At 40.9% G+C, this 23515-nt stretch overlaps 1 protein-coding gene across 1 annotated transcript; it reads right to left on the bottom strand.

The window, feature by feature from the left end:
* Positions 1 to 1315: 1315 nt before the first annotated feature.
* Positions 1316 to 23363, bottom strand: KLHDC1 (kelch domain containing 1). Its single transcript, XM_081319014.1, has 13 exons — positions 23176 to 23363; positions 20596 to 20666; positions 19761 to 19878; positions 17938 to 18056; positions 17455 to 17533; positions 17256 to 17339; positions 17069 to 17152; positions 16272 to 16330; positions 12030 to 12142; positions 11028 to 11100; positions 7646 to 7730; positions 5795 to 5847; positions 1316 to 1883 (listed from the first exon to the last, which is right to left on the bottom strand). The coding sequence occupies exons 1-13, from the start codon at positions 23278 to 23280 to the stop codon at positions 1709 to 1711; spliced, it is 1218 nt and encodes a 405-aa protein (XP_081175140.1). The 5' UTR covers positions 23281 to 23363; the 3' UTR covers positions 1316 to 1708.
* Between the last annotated feature and the right edge of the window lie 152 nt (positions 23364 to 23515).

Below are 23515 nucleotides of genomic sequence, written 5' to 3'. Positions count from 1 at the left end.
CTCCATGTAGATGCGGTTCCATTGAGGACCACACGCTGAGTATGGCCGGTCAGCCAGCTATGAATCCATCTGGTGGTGATGCTGTCTAACCCACATAACACTTAACCATGCTAAGAAAAGTGCATGTATGTGACCATGACATCAGAAGTAATTAAGCTGAATATTGTTAGATTTGCATTAAAAGTTGCATTAACTTTAACAAGCTTCCCTCAAAATGGTGAGATATTGTACCAACAATTTATCACTGATGCTCAGAGGCAACAAGTGTGAACTAGAGGATGCACTTTTGCCCACTTTGCTGTATTCAGTGACATGGCACCTGAATTCCTATCCCCACCAGCAACAGGGTCAGGCTGACTGAAGGGAAAAGATAAAACATGAAATAAAATGCTGCAGTTGAATGCTCCTGCTCAGAGGCTTGCTGTTTTTAGGCACTTTTCAATTCCCCCTTCAAATTTTCTTAAATGACTGACCTTGGGATTCCATCTTTCCTTTTCAACATGCTTTTTTTGCAGGGTGCTTCAAGCCTTTCCTAGTATTTACAGAATGAAATGACACTAAATAGAGAAACCGAATGTTTCTGCACAGTATTCTGCAATGTCAGTCGCCTTTTTAAAAAAATTTTTTAGCTTGAAAGAACATTGTTTAGCATTTTTCACTTTGACACTCTTTTGTGTACCTATTTATCCATTGTCTATTTAAAATCCAAATAATCAAAACAAATCTGATACTAGTGAATGCTGGGGCATTCCTGTATATTTTTACTCCAGGGGAAAAAAATCCCCTCAGTAATTTCAGTATAGCTTTTAGACCTATGTGTTTAAAGTAACCCCTTTATTACCAGATGAACATTTTTAATAATTGGCATTTGTCATTTAGCCATATATTATAATTCAGTCATTTGTTTGGTAAGCTACCCCGTTATTGAGAAAGCTTACATTCCCCTTTTAATGTCTAAAATATTTCTGCAGAAAGAATAGGGCAGCAAGTATCATTTATATGTTGCCTATTGATATTCTATTATAAAAATTCTCCTTAAAGGAATGTATGGCATCTGTGATATAAAGTGTATTTTATGGCATAATATACCCAAACATTTTAGCTTTATATGAGCTTAATTATTACTATAATCAAAGTAAAATTTAGAATTATTTTTGAAGGTTTTCAAATCTTTCAAAATGGCATGATGGCAAGAGACTAAAGGATGTTCAGTAAATTGTATTCAGACTCTACAAGTGTTAATCACAAAACTCAAGAAAATTCAAAAAGAATAGAAAACAGTATTTTATAAACACTTTTTACAATAAGTTACGGACATATTTTCAACTGTTAAATACAAATTTTATACAATCAACAGAATAAGCAACTTTGTCAAAACGTTGTAAAAGGATTTTGAGTTTGCACAATTTTTTTAACACAATTCAACTTTTTTTTTAAAAAAAAATGCTTTTCAAATACCGGCAGAAGGTAAACTACCTTATAAGGCCAAACACCATTTTCACTGCTTGGAACTCCATTATCTTTAATAACAATAATCGGATCAAATTGCTCTTAAGTCCAAGAATATTTTTAATCTTCAAAGCCTGAAATGGAGCTGTTATGACACTGATAACATTTGAAACTGTTTCTTATGCATCCAGAAATTTAGAATTTAGTTCAATTCACCAATAATAGTCATTGTTGTTTAAAATGATAACGGAACTGTTGTTTAAAGGACATTAATCTGCTCATGTTCTTCTGCTTTGGCTTGTTTTTTCTGACGATGATTAACAGCAACCCAAAAAGTTATCTTCTCCACAACTTCTTCCAGAAGTCTAGATGGCAACCAAGGTAATTGTTTCTCCAAGAGAACAGCATTTTTACCAATACAATCAAGACTCAATCTAAAAGAAACAATATGAATGTTATAAAGTTTTGCTCTCTATAAATTGCATAGTAGCAAGCTAGTTAAAACATCTAAATATGGCAATATGTACTCCCACAGCAATATTCCTAATCTTAGTACTTCTTTCATTAGACAACTATTACTGAAAATAATCTACCGTATATACTTGAATATAAGCCGACTCGAATATAAGCCGAGACCCCTAATTTTACCCCCCAAAAATGGAAAAAGTTGGTGACTCGAGTATAAGCCGAGGCTGGGAAATGCAGCAGCTCACCTTATGCTCCTCTCCAGAGATCTTCCCTCAGCAGCGGCCGGCAAAGTAGCTCGCACGCGAAACAAGCCCGGCAGAGGAGCCGGAGCGGCGAGCAGAGGCGCCCGGCCCAGATCCTGCAAGGCCCGGCCGAGACGCGCCCCCAGCAGCGGAGCTGCTCCGGCTCCTCTGCCGGGCTTGTTTTGCATGTGAGCTACTTTGCCTGATGCTGAGAAGACCCGCTTGGGCACTCGGGTTGGTGTCAGTCTCCGCAGGCCCTTCTCGTTTCCAGGAACGTCAAGCGCGCTTGGCTCTCCACCCCCACGGCAGGGCAGGGCAGGGCAGAGACTTGCTCGCCCTTCTGACGGCCCTGAAGAGAAACGAAGGGCTTGCAAACTCCCCGCGAGAAGCTGGGCGAAGCGCACGGCTGGGCGAGTGTGTGCCTGCGCGCGTATTTACGAAAGAAACGCTCCGAGAGTTCTTCTTTCTCCGCCCCCTTGGGGGGAACTCTAGCGACTGCTGTAGCCGCGCTTCTCTTCTCGGCTCCGAAAATAGGGATTTCTACTCTCTCTCTCTCTCTCTCTCCCCTCCCCACCCCGCATTCTCCTGCCTCTTCGATTGCGACAATAAAAGGGCGAAGGGTGCGCTGGTTTCTTCCTCCTTCCTCCCCCCCTCCCCTCCCCTCCCCGATTGTCAGGTGAGGCAGCTGGAGGTCTGGCCGGGAGATTGTAGCCGTTTTGAAACGCCGCGTCTTGAAACGCCCGATCAGCTGATTTTCGGGTGGAAGAGCCGCGGCTTGAATCTGTTTGCATCTGCCTGAATTAGACCGAAACGGCCTGAATTTGACCAGAGTTGCTTTGTAATGGCTGGAGGAACTGCAGAGGAGGTCTTGCCGGGAGATTGTGGCCGTTTTGAAACGCCGCGGCTTGAAACGCCCGATCAGCTGATTTTCGGGGCGGAAAGAGCCACGGCTTGAATCTGCTTGTATTCGTTTGAACTTAACCAGAAACGGCTCGTAATGGCTGGAGGAACTGCGGAGGGAGTGAATGCTCCAGCCTGGAATATTTGGAAAGGCTGGGGGAACCGGATGAACTGCAGCTTAAGCGACTGTTGCCGGAGGAGCCATGGCTTGAAACGCCCCAGTTTTGGGGCAGCGTTTGCTTGTTCCCTCCCTCCCTCCCTCCCTCCCTCCCCTTTCCCTCCTCTCTAAATCCTTCCTTCCTTCCTTCCTTCCTTCCTTCCTCCCTCCCTCCCTCCCTCCCCTTTCCCTCCTCTCTAAATCCTTCCTTCCTTCCTTCCTTCCTTCCTTCCTTCCCCAGCCCTAATCCGGAAAGTGGAAGGAAAGAAGAGTAAAGGCTGGGCGGAGGAGGAGGGGAAGTTTAAAAAGGGGGCGGCGTTCCCTTTAAAAAGCCGCCCGCCACGCCGCGCTCCCTCGCAGCACTCGCGGCGGCTGGCTTCTTGGCTCCCGGTCTCCCCCAGGCTTCCCGGCTGTGATTGGCGAGCGAGCCTCCCGAGCTCCGGCGGCCGTGACATCAGCAGAAGCGGAGCAAGCAAAAGCGAAGGGGGAAGGAAGTTCACCAGCAGCACCTCGAGCCCGCTCCGAGCGCTGGCGGACGCGGAGCCGAAAGAGAAGCAGCATCTCTGCGCGCCCGGGCTGCTGGGGTGAAGTTGCAGCCGCCGCACCAACCAGCCAAGGAGAAGCAAGAGAAGGAAGTCGCCGCCGCTGCCCAGGCTGGGTTTCCTCGAAGGCTGCTGTTTGCACCCGGGAAGGAAAGTGCAGGAAAAAGGGCAAAGTGGCGAGCTAGCCCGGCATTCAACGTTTCTTCGCCGCTGCCATCCCCGAGAAGGCGAAGGGCTCCTATTTACAGCCACCCATCCGAGAGAAAAGCGGCTGTCGGTGCTTCGTCGGCCTTGATCCGGGACGCAGCCTGACCTCCCCTCGTCCCGGGAGACTCTCGCTTCCCCCCACCCCCCACCCTCCCTACATCCCGAGCCTTCCAGATCTTCGCCTGCCTACTCGCGAGCAGGCATGTTTTCCAGCCAATCCGGGCCTGGGAGCAGGGCGCCGGCGGCACGTCCACTTTCCCCGCACTCTCCGTTCAGACGGCGCCCTTTGAGCCTGGAGTGATGCGGACGTCGGAAAAGGGCGCCGGGCGAAAGCAGCGAAGCGGGATCGCCGCGTGCCCCCCACTCCTCCTCCTCCTCCTCCTCTTCTTCTTCTTCCTCCTCCTGGTCGGCTTGACACCCCCATTTTGGCTGCTTCGCAAACTGCTTCCTCCACCCCACCCCACCCCACCTCACCCCTCCCCGCAAAAGATGCCGGGGTCGACAGCGTTTTTTCTACCCGGAACAAGCAAACACGCAGGCAACCCGCGGCGTTTCAAAACGGCTACAATCTCCCGGCCAGACCTCCAGCTGCCTCACCTGACAATCGGGGAGGGGAGGGGAGGGGGGGAGGAAGGAGGAAGAAACCAGCGCACCCTTCGCCCTTTTATTGTCGCAATCAAAGAGGCAGGAGAATGCGGGGTGGGGAGGGGAGAGAGAGAGAGAGAGAGAGTAGAAATCCCTATTTTCGGAGCCGAGAAGAGAAGCGCGGCTACAGCAGTCGCTAGAGTTCCCCCCAAGGGGGCGGAGAAAGAAGAACTCTCGGAGCGTTTCTTTCGTAAATACGCGCGCAGGCACACACTCGCCCAGCCGCGCGCTTCGCCCAGCTTCTCGCGGGGAGTTTGCAAGCCCTTCGTTTCTCTTCAGGGCCGTCAGAAGGGCGAGCAAGTCTCTGCCCTGCCCTGCCCTGCCGTGGGGGTGGAGAGCCAAGCGCGCTTGACGTTCCTGGAAACGAGAAGGGCCTGCGGAGACTGACACCAACCCGAGTGCCCAAGCGGGTCTTCTCAGCATCAGGCAAAGTAGCTCACATGCAAAACAAGCCCGGCAGAGGAGCCGGAGCAGCTCCGCTGCTGGGGGCGCGTCTCGGCCGGGCCTTGCAGGATCTGGGCCGGGCGCCTCTGCTCGCCGCTCCGGCTCCTCTGCCGGGCTTGTTTCGCATGTGATTCCGGGCCAGGTGCTGCTGAGGGCGAGCAGAGGCGCCCGGGCGACCCCAGCAGCGTCAGGCAAAGTAGCTCGGCCGCACGCAAGTCCTCGGTAAGTTCTTTTTTTTTGTTGACTGGAGTATAAGCCGAAGTGGATTTTTTCAGCCCAAAAAGTGGGCTGAAAAATTCGGCTTATACTCAAGTATATACGGTATTCTTCATTATAATTCTATTGAAACATCATACCCTCTATGATTTGCTTGAATCACAGACTACGTATTTGGCTTAAATAGCTGCCAAATAAGAATGACATAAGAGAGTTTATATTAAGAATGCAAAATGTATTAAAATTTCTATAAGGGAAAATGTCCTTTATTTAATTAAATAAATAAATAAATAAATAATGGAAAACAGCCATAGTATGTACACAGCATTACTTGACTCCCAAAACAATAGGACAGCTGTTACACATTTAGGTTTCAGCATGCCAGAGGTCCACTAAATGACTTTGCACATTAGAGTTGTTATATCAGAAGAGTTGTTCCTGTAATAGTTGCTATTAATATTTGTTGAAGTGTACTATTCTGGAAGCTTTACAATTTTATTAGTTCTGGGTTTTTTTCAACTCACCTGAGAAGTGAATATGGTTGTGTTTGAAAAATCAATAAATCACTGCAATGACCCTAAGGAAGAGAAAAATGATGATTTCAAATATATACAGTTCTTTCTTACAAAAGTACTGAAAGCAATATACACAATTAAAAAGTATCAAAACTGCCAGTTGTTAAACTAAAAATGAAGCAAAGCAAGACAAGCAAGGTTGTGTGGCTTCTGGAATTCTTTAGTAAATCTATCCTGTCATGTGACCAAGTGAAAGTAGGATTAAAAATGCAGCAGCCTAACACATTTCAAACTGTTGCCCAACAGATTCTCCCATAGAATGTGCTGGAGAATGTTTTTCTGATTCCCCACCACCACCACCACCACAGCATCCAGCTGGAATTCATCTTTTTTGTTGCTGTTATTGGCTTCTCCTACCATATCAACTCATCCTGTTTTTTTTCTGTTTTTGGAGTTATAAATGCTGAATCCCAAGTTGTCTAGAAACTTTTTTTTCAAAAAAAAAAAAAACCACCATTTTTTTTTACCTTCATTCAGCCCAGAATATGTTGTTCCCATGGCTCCAGTGTTAAAAAGTAACCGGTTATCAAATTTCACTCCCAATCTTTAGAATAGAGAGGGGATGTTAAAACAAAGTGGAATCCTGCTCTGGCTTGTTTAGGGGAGAAAAATGATTGAGTGCTGTTGTTGTTAGCTGCGAAGTCGTGTCCGACCCATCGCGACCCTATGGACAACATTCCTCCAGGCCTTCCTGTCCTCTACCATCTTCTGGAGTCCATTTAAGCTCGCGCCTACTGCTTCAGTGACTCCATCCAGCCACCTCATTCTCTGTCGTCCCCTTCTTCTATTGCCCTCGATCTTTCCCAGCATTAGGCTCTTCTCCAGTGAGTCCTTCCTTCTCATTAGGTGGCCAAAGTACTTGAGTTTTAGCTTCAGAATCTGGCCTTCTAAAGAGCAGTCAGGATTGATCTCCTCTAGGACTGACCGGTTTGATCGCCTTGCAGTCCAAGGGACTCGCAGGAGTCTTCTCCAGCACCACAGTTCAAAGGCCTCAATTCTTTGGCGCTCAGCCTTTCTTATGGTCCAACTTTCACTGCCATACATTGCAACTGGGAAGACCATAGCCTTGACTATACGCACTTTTGTTGACAGGGTGATGTCTCTGCTTTTTAGTGTGCTGTCTAGATTTGCCATGGCTTTCCTCCCCAGGAGCAAGCGTCTTTTAATTTCTTGGCTACAGTCCCCGTCTGCAGTGATCTTGGAGCCCAGGAAAATAAAATCTGTCACTACCTCCATTTCTTCCCCATCTATTTGCCAGGAATTGAGAGGGCCAGATGCCATGATCTTGGTTTTCTTAATGTTAAGTTTCAACCCAAGTTTTGCACTCTCCTTCTTCACCTGCAACAAGAGGCTCTTTAGTTCTTCTTCACTTGAGTGCTAGATCATCCCTTAAGGCATGGAAGCCAGACTCATCTCACACTGTTGTTGTTAGAAAGAGGAATAATGATGCATGCTGCCTTGAATTATACAAAATAAAGCTGGGATATGAATTAAATATCTGGCCTCCACTAACATATTGCTTTTCATATACTATATGTAGGAGATGCCTTTAGAAAAAGCAAACTGGATGAAATAATTAGAACTCTGAACTCTGTGCACACTGAATATAGCATGAAAGTTAGACAATGCTGTGAAAAACTAAAGCAAACTATTTTCTGGGTCTCCTGATCCCAGTATAATTAGGAAGAATCAAAATTGAACCCAAATTATCTTCTCTCCTTAAATATTCTGCCATAAAAATGTGGAATGTGCATTTCCTTTAAAATGTATAAAAACAATTAGATCCTTTAAGATACTTACCCTATCCAGGAAGTGCAAATCATCTTTACTTCCTCCAAAGACTAATACTTCACCTTCTTTGCCAGCACAGGCTGTATGCCATAACCTAGAATGTATTTTATTTAGAATGAATGCTCAAATAACAGATTTTTGTAGAAGCATTTACTTACATGTTTTAGAGGTGCATACTTTATCTATATTATAGGACTTTCCACTTAATCTCCAACATATAATATCTATATTGTCTTGAAGTGATTACTCAATTCTTTAAAATATTTTGAACTTGTAAGGAATGAAGAAATGTAAACCTGATATTTTCCTGTTTACTATTAGTGGACTTATTTTCTTAACAAGAACAGGAAGAATTTTTAAAAATAATAATGCATTTGACCCAACTCTTAAAACATTGTTTGCACTGATGAAAGACAGGTTTAAATATTAAAACAGCTTATTCGGTCTTTATAAAATAATTATATACTTTAAGTACAATATAAAATTGTTTTATACTAATCATGAAAATGTGAAAAATTCTTTTGATATGTATAAGCCATAATAATATCATGAAATATGTTGGCATGAATATCAAAGTATGAGTATTCAAGATAGCATTACTTAGAAACTCAGCTATCTGAAAGATTTTATTTTTCCAGTCTTAGCGTTAATTTAAGGTGACCCCTAGTCATTATTCATTAGAATTTGTACTTCTTTTACAGGGCATGAAATGAAAATACTCCTGGACTAGGATAATCTCTTCTTTAATATAATCTTCTTTAGCATTAATAGCCTGCCTGCATTAACTGGAGAAAGAAATCATATGGACCGATATTGTTTTCTGTCATTATATATGTTAGCTGTGGGTTGAGTAGTAAGGCAATGTGTGTTAATAACATATTGGAAGTGTGATGCACCTTTCTTTTAAAAAATCAAGGAAATGGGCAAGAACAGAGATCTACTTGAATAAAAAGGCATTTAGGGGCATAAATGTACCAAAAATCATGGCAACTCTACATAGAATGCAGTTTTCTATGAGTATTAACTGAGCTGTAATGGTTGCATCTTTTTTGCTTGTAACTATGAACATGATTGGGAACCAAAGTAAAAAGGGCACTCTGTTCTTCCATTCCTCCTTTGCATCCTACAAAGGTTGGGTGTTATTTTGCACACACTAGTGCAAAATAAACAAACTGATGCAGAACATTGTCTTTGGGTTTTTTCCCCACCGTTTGGGTATGTTAAACCACTAGAATTGTTGGGAGTTAGGGCAGCTTCATTGCGTGTGAAGTCATTTTCTGGAAATTAAATTAACACATGAAACTCACTGTGCATAGGATTGTGAGATTAGTTCCCTTGTTTATTTACAAAGTATGTACACGATGACTGTAAAACACCTTACTTCATTTATTTCAGCAATTATATACCATTCTCCTTACACTAAACTGTATCCCACCTGTTCTCTTCCTCATACCTGTTGATAGCTCTGCCTCTGTCTTATCTGCATTAGGAAAATTCTGGCCTGGACTGGATCATCGAAGAACACTGGAATGCCTTTCCTGCCTTCACTCTGGGCCTTGACTCCTAGCTTGAAACCTGAGGCTTTTTCTATTGACTGACAGAGTTTATGTCCTCTCACAGCTGCTCTAACTTAGCACCTAGACATTCTAATAAAGCATGTTATTTGCATTATTAATCAACTAAATTAACATCATCTGTTTAAACAAATCCTTGTCAAAAACTATAGTATCTGTTGTAATTCAAATATACCACATTATAACTGAATTGTACACATAACTAACAGGGCTGGCATCTAAACCAGAAAATGGAGTTTTGTAGTACATAATAAGGTACATAATTAGTGTAATAAGGTAAAGAATTACTCCTCAAAAGTCAGATGTTGTAAATCTGATCTTCAATACACTTATATCAATAGCAGGATAAGGGGGCAATATTTATCAGCTTGTTTATTGTAATGTCAATGGATAAATTATAGATTAATACTACAAAGTTTTTGTATACTGGATTGCACTGTTACATTCAATATTAAATTATGACGTGCAAAGAGAGCTTAGTTATCTATTCATATTATCAGAGCAAAAATACAGATGTTAATATAACCAATTATCTAAAAGCTGCAAAATATAAAAGCACTGTAAAGTAACAGAATTCAAACTATATCTAACAATCCTACTATATATAGAATGAATTGTTTTCAGAGTTCAAAAGGACGAGGTCTCTTATTCATTTTCTATCTCTGGTAAAGTGTCTCTCTGAGGTACTGTAGCCATAATGATCATGTTTTTGAACATAGGGTGTACTCCGACTCAAGCACCCCTTTTCCCTTTCATCTACCTGGAATCAACCTACACGAAATTGAATATGCAAGATTCACAAATCTTTGATCTATTTTGCTTTATTCTAATTACTGTAATGTCTCATTCTGTCTTATTTTGTATTCAAAATTTGTAATTACAGGTGCTCCCTCTATAATGACACTTGTTCAGCAGTTATTAGTGCTGAATGAGTGGTAGTTACAACTTGTCCTTTCACCTATGGCCATTGCAGCATAACCACATTCACATGATCACAATTTACAACCATTCTTGCCAGCTACCGACTGTACTGGCTTCAATTGACCCCAGCTTGAAGCTATTTGGAGTCACATTATTAAGCATGGAGAGAACTGTGACATGGGATACGTTTGTGTGAAGATACTCCGGGAGGAACTACGAGACTTTTTTTACACTTTTGTTTTTAGGCATAAGGTCTGAACAGAACAATTATTAAAACTAAAATTATTTGCAACAACTTTACTGACACTATAGGAAGCTTTTAAGCAGAGAAATCAGGTAAAACGATCAAAATAAAAATTGTAATTTAAGTCATGTTTTAAGTTATTGAGTTGCTGCATGTGAATTATAAATAAATTTCAATTGTTACACAGCTTTCATGTTGTCTTATTCCCCTTACAATGCCATGCAAAATTACTTCTGAGGATTATAGGATTCTTTGGAATAGTAATAGATATGACAAGCAGTCTGTAATTGGGAAAATGGGAGCCCAGAGAAACTGAGTCATGATTACATGAATAGATGTGCCTTTCTACTTTTATAAGATAAAATTAGATCAATAAAGGAGAATATTTATAGTTTAGGATTGAAACAGGAGTTCTTAGTGCTCTCTGAGCTTGATTACTTTCTTGCAGACATTTCATTAGCCAAATCAGATAACATCAGTGCACTGATGATGCTACCTAGTTTCAGTAATCAAACATCTGCAAGAAAACAACCAAGCTCAGAGAGCACCAAGGGCTCCTCAAAATTAGATCAAAATCTATATTTGAATTTTCAAAATTACAATTACAAAGTCATACGTTCTTCAATTTCAGGAGATGACTAGCAGATTATACCTAGGTCTAGTCTGTGGTAAATATGCAAGTTGTTGCCATTCATTTGTTGCAACATCATAAATCCAACCATCACCTGAAAATAGAGACACAAAGATTAGTGCTATTGCTTTTATTTAAAAATGGCAAGAGATTATAGAACAAATTGTTTTGTGTTATATGTGAATGATTTTCATCCTGAAAAACAAGGACCTTCACCAGGAACTAAAAGAGAAGCAGGTACTAGTTTAGTAGGTTTCTACACTGTTCTTTGACTAAGTACTTTTCTTTTTTACCATGATCTGGCTCCCCTCAGTTTCAGAAATAACCAGGAGGGGTAGCATTACTTATTTTCCTAAAGAAAAGCAACCTACTCTCCAGGAGCATATGAAATCTCATTTCAGACTATGCCAAATGTTTCATGAACATTTGACTTTTCTTCATGCCATTCTATTCAGATTAACTAAGCAGCTTGGTTTATTACCACTTTGTCCTTGTTTGCTGAAAACCTGTCTGAAGAGAACATGCTGCCAATGGACACTAATTGTAATCCAGGCACTTATGTGTCTGGCTCACCATTACTGTGTAATGTTGCAGGGAGCCCCAGTTGTATGATCGCCATTTGCAAACTTCCCTGGCAGCTTCCCACAAGAAAACTCAATGGGGAAGCTGTCAGGGAAGATCACAAGTCACGTTCAGGCTCTGTGGGCCCTTCTCCTGGCTTCGCATGACTTTCGTGCAGCCTGGGCCAACCTTCCTCTGTCTCCCATACTGCCTGCACCAGCCCTTTCCTGCATCCCTACGTACCATTCTCCCTACCTGGGATTCTGCTTCTTCCCACTTAAGGACCCGTGCATCTTGGGTCTAGGAAAAGAATTGTGACTGCTGTTGCCAAACAATGCAGCCGCATGAAATTGCTCTTTATAACTGCATCGCTTTGGGGTGGCAGTCCGAATTGCCACCATAACTCAAATACTAACTATATCTTCATCACAATCTCAACAATTCAGGACAAATGCTACTTACTTAAGGGGACATTGTCTGAACTCAGGCCACCAAAAAGGAAAAGTTTCCCATCAGCCACAGGAGTCAGTGTGTGCCATGATCTCTCTCTCGGTTTTTCTCCATTTGTAGCAATTCTAAGTGTAACAGCAACCAAAGGCACAACTGCTTATATAATTCAAACAAACAAATCCCAAATAATTACTGAATATTACAGCATGTTTGGGGGATTGGTGGGAGGAAGTATTTCCTAAGGCAGCTTATGTCATATAAATTGTTTATTAATTGCTGAAACTGAGTTGTATAGATTCAAAAACGTGAAACAACTAGGATTCAAGCACCCCTCTGAGCCTTCTTCAGTTGCCAACTCAACTAAACCAGGAAACAAGAGGCCATGTTATAACCATTGGTTTCTAATCTGCAATTTACGAGTAACACATACAAAGGTTTCTCTTCACTTATTTATATGTTTAGGAAATTTATTTGCCGGCCATCTCATAGCCAACTAAATCTATATATGATGGTTAATATGAATTGTCAACCTGACAATCTAATGGATAATAAAAAAAATCTCTTCATTTTTCTCTAAAAGTTCTTAGAAGCTTCAGCTAAGAAATCCTTGTAATTTAATAAAATCCTAAGATATGCTGTTGACCTAGACGTTTTCTTCACTTTTAAATTTTACAACTTAAAATTAAAAAAAAACCTTTAGTCTACAATAGCAAAAGGATCCTCCTTCATGGATTACTGCCTTGTCGTGGCGAAGGGGCTTGCGTAATTCAATGAAGCTATGAGCTATGCCGTGCAGGGCCACCCAAGACGGACAGGTCATAGCCGAGAGTTCTGACAAAACGTGATCCACTGGAGAAGGAAATGGCAACCCACTCCAGTATCTTTGCCATGAAAACCCTATGGACAGTACCAAAAGGCAAAACGATATGACGCTGGAAGATGAGCCCCTCAGGTCGGAAGGCGTCCAATATGCTACTGGGGAAGAGCAGAGGGCTAGTACTAGTAGCGCCAGAAAGAATGAAGCGACTGGGCCAAAGCCGAAAGGACGCTCAGCTGTGGATGTGTCTGGTGGTGAAAGGAAAGTCCGATGCTGTAAAGATTTTTTCTCCATAGGAACCTGGAATGTAAGATCCATGAATCAAGGAAAGCTGGACGTGGTCAAACAAGAGATGACAAGACTGAACATCGACATCTTAGGTATCAGCGAACTAAAATGGACAGGAATGGGTGAATTTAATTCAGATGACCATCAGGTATACTACTGCGGACAAGAATCCCTCAGAAGAAATGGAGTAGCCTTCATAGTCAATAAAAGAGTAGGAAAAGCAATACTGGGATACAATCCTCAAAATGACAGAATGATCTCAGTTCGAATCCAAGGCAAACCATTCAATATCACAGTAGTCCAAGTCTATGCCCCAACCACCAGTGCTAAAGAGGATGAAATTGACCGGTTCTACGAAGCCCTACAGCACCTTATAGAACTAACACCAAAAAATGATGTCCTTATCATCATGGGGGATTGGAATGCTAAAGTAGGAAGCCAAAAGATAACTGGAATAACAGGCAAGTTTGGCCTTGGAGTACAAAATGAAGCAGGGCACAGGCTTATAGAATTTTGTCAAGAGAATACGATGGTCATAGCAAACACTCTTTTCCAACAACCCAAGAGACGGCTCTACACATGGACATCACCAGATGGTCAACACAGAAATCAGATTGACTATATGCTCTGCAGCCAAAGATGGAGAAGCTCTATACAGTCAGTAAAAACAAGACCAGGGCCTGACTGTGGCTCAGACCATGAGCTTCTCCTTGCAAAGTTTAGGCTTAAACTGAAGAAAGTAGGGAAAAGCACTAGGCCACTCAGGTATGAATTAAACCATATCCCTGTTGAATATACAGTAGAGGTGACAAATAGATTTAAGGAATTAGATCTGATAGACAGAGTGCCTGAAGAACTATGGACAGAGGTTCGCGACATTGTACAAGAGGTAGCAACCAAAACCATCCCAAAGAAAAAGAAATGCAAGAAAGCAAAATGGCTGTCTGAGGAAGCTTTGCAAATAGCTGAGGAAAGGAGGGAAGCGAAAGGCAAGGGAGAAAAAGAAAGATACGCCCAATTGAATGCAGAATTCCAGAGAATAGCTAGAAGAGATAAGAATGCCTTCTTAAATGAACAGTGCAAAGAAATAGAAGAAAACAATAGAATAGGGAGGACCAGAGATCTTTTCAAGAAAATTGGAGAGATGAAGGGAACGTTTAATGCAAAAATGGGCATGATAAAGGACCAAAATGGCAGGGACCTAACAGAGGCAGAAGAGATTAAGAAGAGGTGGCAAAATTACACAGAAGAACTATACAAGAATGAGCTTAACGTCCCTGATAATCACAATGAGGTGGTCACTGACCTCGAGCCAGACATCCTAGAATGTGAAGTGAAGTGGGCCTTAGAAAAGCTGAGCAACAACAAAGCTAGTGGAGGTGACAGTATTCCAGCTGAGCTATTCAAAATCTTAAAAGACAGTGCAGTAAAAGTGCTACACTCAATTTGCCAGCAAATTTGGAAAACTCAACAGTGGCCACAGGATTGGAAAAGATCAGTTTACATTCCAATTCCAAAGAAAGGCAGTGCCAAAGAATGTTCAAACTATCGCACCATTGCACTCATTTCTCATGCTAGTAAAGTCATGCTTAAAATCCTACAAGCTAGACTTCAGCAGTATGTGGATCGAGAACTACCAGAAGTACAGGCAGGATTTCGAAGAGGCAGAGGAACTAGAGATCAAATTGCCAACATACGCTGGATCATGGAGAAAGCTAGGGAGTTCCAGAAAAACATCTACTTCTGCTTCATTGACTATGCTAAAGCCTTTGATTGTGTGGATCATAACAAACTGTGGCAAGTTCTTCAAGAGATGGGAGTACCAGACCATCTTATTTGTCTCTTGAGAAACCTATATGCGGGTCAAGAAGCAACAGTGAGAACTGGACACGGAACCACTGATTGGTTCAAAATTGGGAAAGGAGTCCGGCAAGGCTGTATACTGTCGCCCTGCCTATTTAACTTATATGCAGAGCACATCATGAGAAAGGCAGGGCTAGATGAATCAAAAGTTGGAATTAAGATTGCTGGAAGAAATATCAACAACCTAAGATACGCAGATGATACCACTCTAATGGCAGAAAGTGAAGAAGAACTAAAGAGCCTCTTGTTGCGGGTGAAGAAGGAGAGTGCAAAACTTGGGTTGAAACTTAACATTAAGAAAACCAAGATCATGGCATCTGGCCCTCTCAATTCCTGGCAAATAGATGGGGAAGAAATGGAAGTAGTGACAGATTTTATTTTCCTGGGCTCCAAGATCACTGCAGATGGGGACTGTAGCCAAGAAATTAAAAGACGCTTGCTCCTGGGGACGAAAGCCATGGCAAATCTAGACAGCACACTAAAAAGCAGAGACATCACCCTGTCAACAAAAGTGCGTATAGTCAAGGCTATGGTCTTCCCAGTTGCAATGTATGGCAGTGAAAGTTGGACCATAAGAAAGGCTGAGCGCCAAAAAATTGAGGCCTTTGAACTATGGTGCTGGAGAAGACTCCTGCGAGTCCCTTGGACTGCAAGGCGATCAAACCGGTCAGTCCTAGAGGAGATCAATCCTGACTGCTCTTTAGAAGGCCAGATCCTGAAGCTAAAACTCAAATACTTTGGCCACCTAATGAGAAGGAAGGACTCACTGGAGAAGAGCCTAATGCTGGGAAAGATCGAGGGCAATAGAAGAAGGGGACGACAGAGAATGAGGTGGCTGGATGGAGTCACTGAAGCAGTAGGCGTGAGCTTAAATGGACTCCAGAAGATGGTAGAGGACAGGAAGGCCTGGAGGAATGTTGTCCATAGGGTCGCGATGGGTCGGACACGACTTCGCAGCTAACAACAACAACAACAAGCAAAAGGATGGCTTATAGCAAAATCAGTCCTTGATATTGTGAGGGAGGAACCTTAACCTTAAGTGCTTTTGCATTTATATTTAAATTGGTCTATTATCCTCTGAAAATTTCATCCACATAATATGCAGAAATCCATCTATAAATAATAAATTTGCTTATTACCATAAAAGGATTATGTGACATTAATAGAAATAGTAGCGATTTATTATCAAAAAGCAAACCCCATGAAAATGTTCAAAACCAAATTGCATTTAACTACTAGGGTATTTGTGTACAACAGAAAAAACAACATCAAGGAGAAAAACTTACTTTCCTGACCAAACCCAAGTGTCTAAATTCAGAGAATGTAAATCATTCATCCTTGTTTGCTATTAAAAAAAAATATCCATTTTAGTTTAAAATAAAATATAGTATCAATTTCAGTTTACAAATTCCAAATATAACAAAACTTATCTAACTCTATCAATTGAGATTATGCTTATTATGGTTAACAAGAACATGAAGAAAATAGTATCTCTATATAACTGTCCTCACACTACTTCATTGTGTTATGTCCATTTGGATTATATGATTTGATTTTCAACCAAACCAAATTAAACTATTCAGCCCAAAGTACCAAGTGACAATTCACACCAATTCAACTAATCCCTAATAGAGTATATGAGTGGTCAAATTCCATTTATTTTTGAGAGCACACAGGTAAAGTATTTTAGAATTTCTGGTCTGGGCTGAAGGGCTTGATCTTTCTTTGTTGAAGCCTTTCAAATAAATACTCGCTTTTCTGGTGCATGATTACTTGCCACCATTATCCAGAATGAGCAGCAGGAACACTTTAAATCCACATCTGCTGAACAGCTCTATACATACTGTATTATTAGCTAGATGGACAATAATCTCATTCTATTTTCCTATTCTTCAATAAGTCTTTTTATTTTAATTCTTTGGTGACTAAATCTTGGAGTCAAGTTAAAGCCACAGGAAAATTGAAGGGAAAAAAGGCCTTAATATTTTAACATTCTCTTTTTACTTCAAAAAGATATGTTTTTTCCTTTCTAGCATTAAAGCATCCTTCTTATAAAAAAATTAAGTGGGCACTGAATACAAACCAAAACCCGTCCTCCAAAAACATAGCCTGTATTCCCTATGACGGCACATGAATGAGCTGCTCGAGGTTGAGGTGCAATTCCACGCTGCAAGCAAGAGAAATAACAGTAATCAGAATATGCCCACAACAACTGCGAGGTGTCCCTGATGCAACTGGATAATATCTATGCACCGAGTTACAACACTTACTTTAATTTCTGGCTGATACCAAGTTTGAGTACTTGTATCAAAAACATGAACATCATTGTGCCATCCCCAGAATATTTGACCTTCCTAAAAAAAGTAAAATACACTACTAGTAGTAGTAATAATTTAAAAAAATAAAAAATAAAAACACTAATAATAAATCAACTGCTATTTTTTGCTTGAAATTAAATCTTAAACTTACCCAAAATGCATCATGAACATCAAAACAGTCACTTAGCTCATTTTGTTTCCTACAGCCATAACCACCAAAGTAGATTAACCTGAAATAATTGGAATTAAAAGTACTAATTAATCAGCAATAATCCTAAGAATACTATAATTCTACACTTTCATTTTCCACAAGTCTTCTCAAATATCACCTGTAATAATTTATTTGCCTTATACGTATTGCTAACTCTACATAGATAAGAAGGACATCCAAAGTATACTACTTTTTCTGTCAGCAATGCACTGGCAATATCAAGAGAAACATGAATTCAATATTCAAAATATTTTATCTTTAAAAAAATCTTAAATATTACAGCCTATTGTTATTTACTTATAATGCAAGTATTGTTTGTAGTAGTATATCCCACTGATAAATGTTATCAAGCCATTAAGTTACCAGATATTTTTCATCAGCTATCACTTTCCTCCCCATTTATGAAATCATTCATGGAATTACCTGTCTTTATACACCCAGCAAGCAAGCTTGTCACGTGGGGTAGGAGGTTGACCTTTAAAGTCTGTGATTTGCTTCCATTTGTAAATTCCATTTTTTGTTCGCAAATTAACATGATAGAGCTTTAAAGAAAATTAGAATACTTTAAATATACATTATTCTATAAACATGGAAAGGGGGGAATAGAGAAAACCAACATTCCTATTTTAATGAAAAGTATTAAATTATCTTATTTCTAATATTTAAATAAACTTTTGTGCTAACATACATTTTCTAATTGTGAAATTATGATCAGTTTTTGAACTGATGCTTTCAATTAGGCCAAAGACTAGTAACGAAAATGCTTAGTAGTTCCAATGAAGTAAAACTAGTTCCAAGTTTAATGCCCATAGTTTTCAGAAAAAAAAGATTTTGGAAACTAAATTTTACCCATTACTGGTTTTCCAAGTAATGTTAGTAAAACCAAGCTATCTCAAACTAATACATTGTAATTTAAACTATGAAGACCTGATGTCCTTAGAAGACTTTAGGTCAGGGGTGTCAAACTCAATTTCATTGAGGGCCGCATCAGCATTGCGGTTGCCCTCAGGGGGCCGGGTGGGTATGGCCAGGGTGGGCGTGGCCTACTGGGTGGGCGTGGCTAGAGTGCGTATGGCCTACTGGGTGGGCGTGGCCAGCTCTACATTGTTCGCATCAAGGGTGCCTATGGGGGCCTGGGCAGGAGTGGGACAGATCTGAGGGTCTCTGGCAGGTGGAGGGTCTCTGGGCCAGGGCCAAGGCAGTGGGGGCCGTTCCCTCACTGTTTCCAGGATGGCTTTGTGGGCCACATGAAACCACTTCGCGGGCCGGATCTGGCCCCCGGGCCTTGTGTTTGACATGTCTGCTTTAGGTTAAAGCCTTAGACATTTTTTATGATGCTTCTAAGTATTTTTTTTCTTCTGTTCAATCATGTCCAATCCTCTGAGACTGTCTGAACAAGTCCCTGCAGTTTTCTTCACAAGGTTTTTCAGAAGTGGTTTGCCATTGCCTCCTTCCTAGGGCTGAAAGAGTGACTGGCCCAAGGTCGCCCAGCTGGTGTTATGTCTGATGCCTTAACTCAGCAGTCTTCAAACTTGGCCCTTTTATTTATTTTATTTATTTTATTTTATTAGACTTATATACCGCCCTTCTCCCAGGGCGGTTCACAAGGTTTTTTAAAAACAATACAGCAAATTACACTGGCTGAGGAATTCTGGGAGTTGAAGTCCACAAGTCATAAAAGGGCCAAGTTTGAAGGTCCCTGCCTTAACTACTACACCACACTGGCGCTCACCTAAACATATTTGTCAATAAAGTCCCACTGTTATCAAATGGTAGCTCTGTTGATCATCATTCATCTGGAAGTGATACCAAGATGGAATTAATACCGTTAGTACTTACATACAGTACACAAGAATTAACAATGCTAAATATATTCATTCAGTGGGATATATGATTTTTATTTCCCATACAGCATTTATGCCATATACGGGAAAGATTCTAAAGTCCAATGAAAAATAAACTATGCAATATGAGGTATTGAAGCAGCTAGATATCCCAAAATTATCTTGGTGCTGATTAGTCCCAAATTCAGATCTTAGTCTTGACATTTCTTGATCATTATAAATTCTTACCACTATATATTTTTAATTTAATAGAGTTACAATAATGAATCATAAAACACAAATATGAAACACAATATAAAAAAGATACAGGTCAGTTTTAAATAAATTGAACCATATTTTTCACTATTTAAGAAATTTCTTATTTTGTTGGGAAAGTTTTTAACAATGAAAGGAATTCAGTACCCGATTGCTGTATCCTTTGTCATCAAATCCTCCAAAGATATAGAGGTTCCCATTAATGCAAGCTCCACAGCTTCCAGACATAGATGGAGGTAACTCTCCTTCCATTAGATGCATTGACCTGCAATTCAGGCAATACAGAATATACTTCAAATTTGCTCAGAGAGTACGAGAAACAGATAAAAGCAATAATACTTTCAGTACTTAGAAATAACAGTTTTCTGTAAAATTATTAAGTGTTATCTACCTCAATCTATGTAATTTTCTTCCAGTCACTATAAATTAGTATTCCCCAAATGTCATTATTTCCCAGCAACATAAGATATAAGTAAGTTTGAGGGGAATTATTTCATCACAATCAGATAAATACATTGGAAACAATATCAACATTCTTACTGGCTACTCCAAGACTTTCTGACTCATTCCTAAATGAAAATAGAACCTTCTAATTACAATAGCCTCTGAGAAGAGAAAGAACTATCACTGATATCCATTTCCAAATGCAATAAAATCATATTAAAATTAATAGGGATTTTTATATAATTTAGGAAATCTAGGATTGGTTTGTCCAGTTAATTAAGTTACCCTAATTTCCACAAAATACTGAATCATAAATTATACTTGCTGCAATGTCATAACCTAGAACTAGCCAGTCATATTTCAACGTATTCTAGTATGGAAATCTAGCCTTAAGACCATATTTCTTTTTCAATACTAAATTAATTAAAAGAAACAAGGAAGTAAAAAGCCTATTTAGCTAAAACAGTAATTTCAACAAATAAAATTTATCATATAATTACTTTGATAAATTAACAGTACAGTAAATAATGTAACTTACCATAATCCATTGTCAATTTCATAGATCCAAAGTTCATCATTTGGTAAATAAACTTCATTTTCTTCAATAGACTGTGCAGAAAAAAACAGTAATTCTGACATAATTTTTATTTTCTGAATACTTTCCATTTCAAATTCTAGCTCTTTAATAGATAACTTGGCTGGCTGGAGCATTATTTTAGTAATCATAAAGCACACACATTTTCCTTTCATTAACTATCAATTACATGCATAACTCTGTACCATTAGTCTTTTGTTAGAAAGAAAATTTCAAGTGGCAGATCAGTGAAAGCATAGAAAGTGACACTGAAAATCTTACATTTTAAAGGTACTCAGTAGTATACCTAGTATATAATTTATGCATGCAAGAATTAAATATATGTTACCAGAAAAGTATATAAAGAATTTGTTGAAAATTATAATCTCACTGCAAATATTATTTAGGTGTTAACAACCAGGATGTGACTGGTTTATAGATAAGGGAGATGATCAATGTGGCTAGGATGTGCTTCTTCCCATTTGAACAAGCTACTCATTTATCCCATAAGTATAAAAAGCTTTGTATTTAGGGCACCTGCACCTTGAAATATTTTGCCATTTCCAGAACACCAGAACCCAATAGTGATGGTAATAAATGTCCTTATTCCAAAATAACTCTAATTAAACAATGCTCATGGAAACAGCAAAGAAAACCCTTTACTTTGCAATGAATTATTACAACAATAAAGGCAATATATTTAGGGGAAGAAATAAGAGTTTGTATTTTCCTTTTCTTGAAGGGCATAAAACTGTGGTGGCTTGATAGTTTGGTCATGAGTAGCTTGTTCAAATGGGAAGAAGCACATCCTAGCCACGTTGATCATCTCCCTTACCTATAAACCAGTCACATCCTGGTTGTTAACACCTAAATAAGCAAATGATAGACTTCAGATCTCCTCCCATCATGCCATATCCTTAAATCTCAATACTAAAAATAATTGAAATTAACTGGACAAGGGGTTAGCTTACATCCTCTGCAATCCTAAAACAGGAGACCAAGTCAAGGCAGCTCCAACTGACAGTCACAAAGAAAAATGTGATATGTCACCAATTATCATAGTGTTCATCTTTAAATGAGATTGAGATAATTCATGTTCAGATACTCTTCTTTGCTTGGGAGATACACAAACTGTTATCTTCTTACCACAGCCAGCCATTTGGCATAGAAATCAATCAAGTCAATGGAAGGACAGTATTCACTTGCTTTTAATCTTGATACTGATTACATCAGAATGGCTGAGTTCCAATCTAATACTAAGCCAAGCCATAAACCATGACTTTAAATCCACAATGAGATTACATTTTTAAAGAATTCAGTGTACAAGCAGTCCTCTACTTACAACCATTCCTTCAGCAACTGTTACAATGGCTCTGAAAAAAGTGATAACTGGTCCACAACCATTGCAGCAGCACCACCCCTCACCCCTGGGCAAAATTTGGGTCCTTGGTGACTAGCATGCATTTACAACCTTTGCAGTATCCTGGTGTCATGCAATCTTCCCATCCAGCTTCCCACGAGCTAAATCAATGGGGGAAGCCAGATTTGCTTAATGACCATGTGATTCACTTACATAAGGTTGTAAAATTGGGTGTGATTCGTTTAACAACACCTTACTTAACAATGGAAATTCTGGTCCCAATTGTGATCTCCAGACGAGGACTATCTACAATGTGGGAACTCAGTAACCCACAAAGAACATTATTACTAGTTCCTAAGGGGAAAAAGGGACGTGGTGGCTCAGTGGGTTAGGACGCTGAGCTTGTCGATCAGAAGGTCAGCAGTTTGGCGGGTCGAATCCCGAGTGCCGCGTAACAGAGTGAGCGCCTGTTACTCGTCCCAGCTTCTGCCAACCTAGCAGTTCGAAAGCACGTAAAAATGCAAGTAGAAAAATAGGGACCACTACGGTGGGAAGGTAACAGCGTTCCGTGCGCCTTTGGCATCTAGTCATGCCGGCCACATGACCACGGAGACGTCCTTGGACAAGCGCTGGCTCTTTGGCTTTGAAACGGAGATGAGCACCGGCCCCTAGAGTCGGAAACGACTAGCACGCATGTGCGGGGAAACCTTTACCTTTTAAGGGGGAAAAAAAAGTCACTCTTCAAGACAAAAAGCGAATTTATTATAACAAACCATCTCACACAACGTAAGGTTGTCAAGCTTCTAAGGCGGCACGAGATTCTGGCACTCAAATACAGTATAAATTCAGCCTCCTGGGGGCGGGAAAAGAGGCGGGCCAGCTAATGTATCACTAGACCTTACCGTCCAATCAGATAAACAGCTGAGATAAACAACCAACCTCCTTCACGTCCAAAAGCGGCGCGTGCCCTTTTCTTTCCCGCCCATTTAGCTCTGGAAGCAGTGACCGCGAGCTTTCTCTTTAAAATAACACGGGGGGCGGGGGGAGGCGAAATAAATCGAACTGCTTCTCTAGCCCTCCCCCCCCCGGGTTTCCAATGCACGGTTAATACGAGACTGCCTTTTTCTTTCCCACACGTATTTGGTCCAACCTTTCGGCTTCCCCGTCGAACCTAATTTCCTTACCACATATCCCCCCCACACATAAAGACAATTCCCATCGACCACGGCGCAATGCCCGCTCCGTTCCTCGGCCACGCCGAACTCTTCAGGAGGAGGATCCGCCGCCATCTTAGTGCGGGGAGGATTAGGAGGGAATGAGGTAGCCCCGTCGCCGCGCCAGTCCCCTCAGCAACCGCGTCCGCAACCACCGCCCCCTCACTTAGAACGCCGGACGGGCGCGGGTGCGTTGCTGACAACGCCCCCTGCCGTTGGCAGAGAAGCGCGCAGGGAAAGCAGAGGCCTCTCCTGGGTGAGCCGGAGATTGGGGCAGAGGAACGTTTCCCTATCCTTCGAAGTGCGCAGC

Source organism: Vipera berus (assembly GCF_964194415.1).
Source record: "Vipera berus genome assembly, chromosome: 1".
Lineage (NCBI taxonomy): Eukaryota > Metazoa > Chordata > Lepidosauria > Squamata > Viperidae > Vipera > Vipera berus.
The sequence above is the reverse complement of the archived record's forward strand: the minus strand, read 5'-3'. Positions and strand labels throughout refer to the sequence as shown.

Coding starts and splice junctions, on each gene's coding strand:
- KLHDC1 (XM_081319014.1), bottom strand. CDS start 23,280: ATGGCGGCGGATCCTCCTCCTGAAGAGTTCGGCGTGGCCGAGGAACGG. Junction 16,331..17,068: donor TTTTTGGAGGACGGGTTTTG/GTTTGTATTCAG, acceptor TTTTTTTAATAG/CAAACAAGGATGAATGATTT. Junction 12,143..16,271: donor ACTTGGGTTTGGTCAGGAAA/GTAAGTTTTTCT, acceptor TGTTACACTTAG/AATTGCTACAAATGGAGAAA.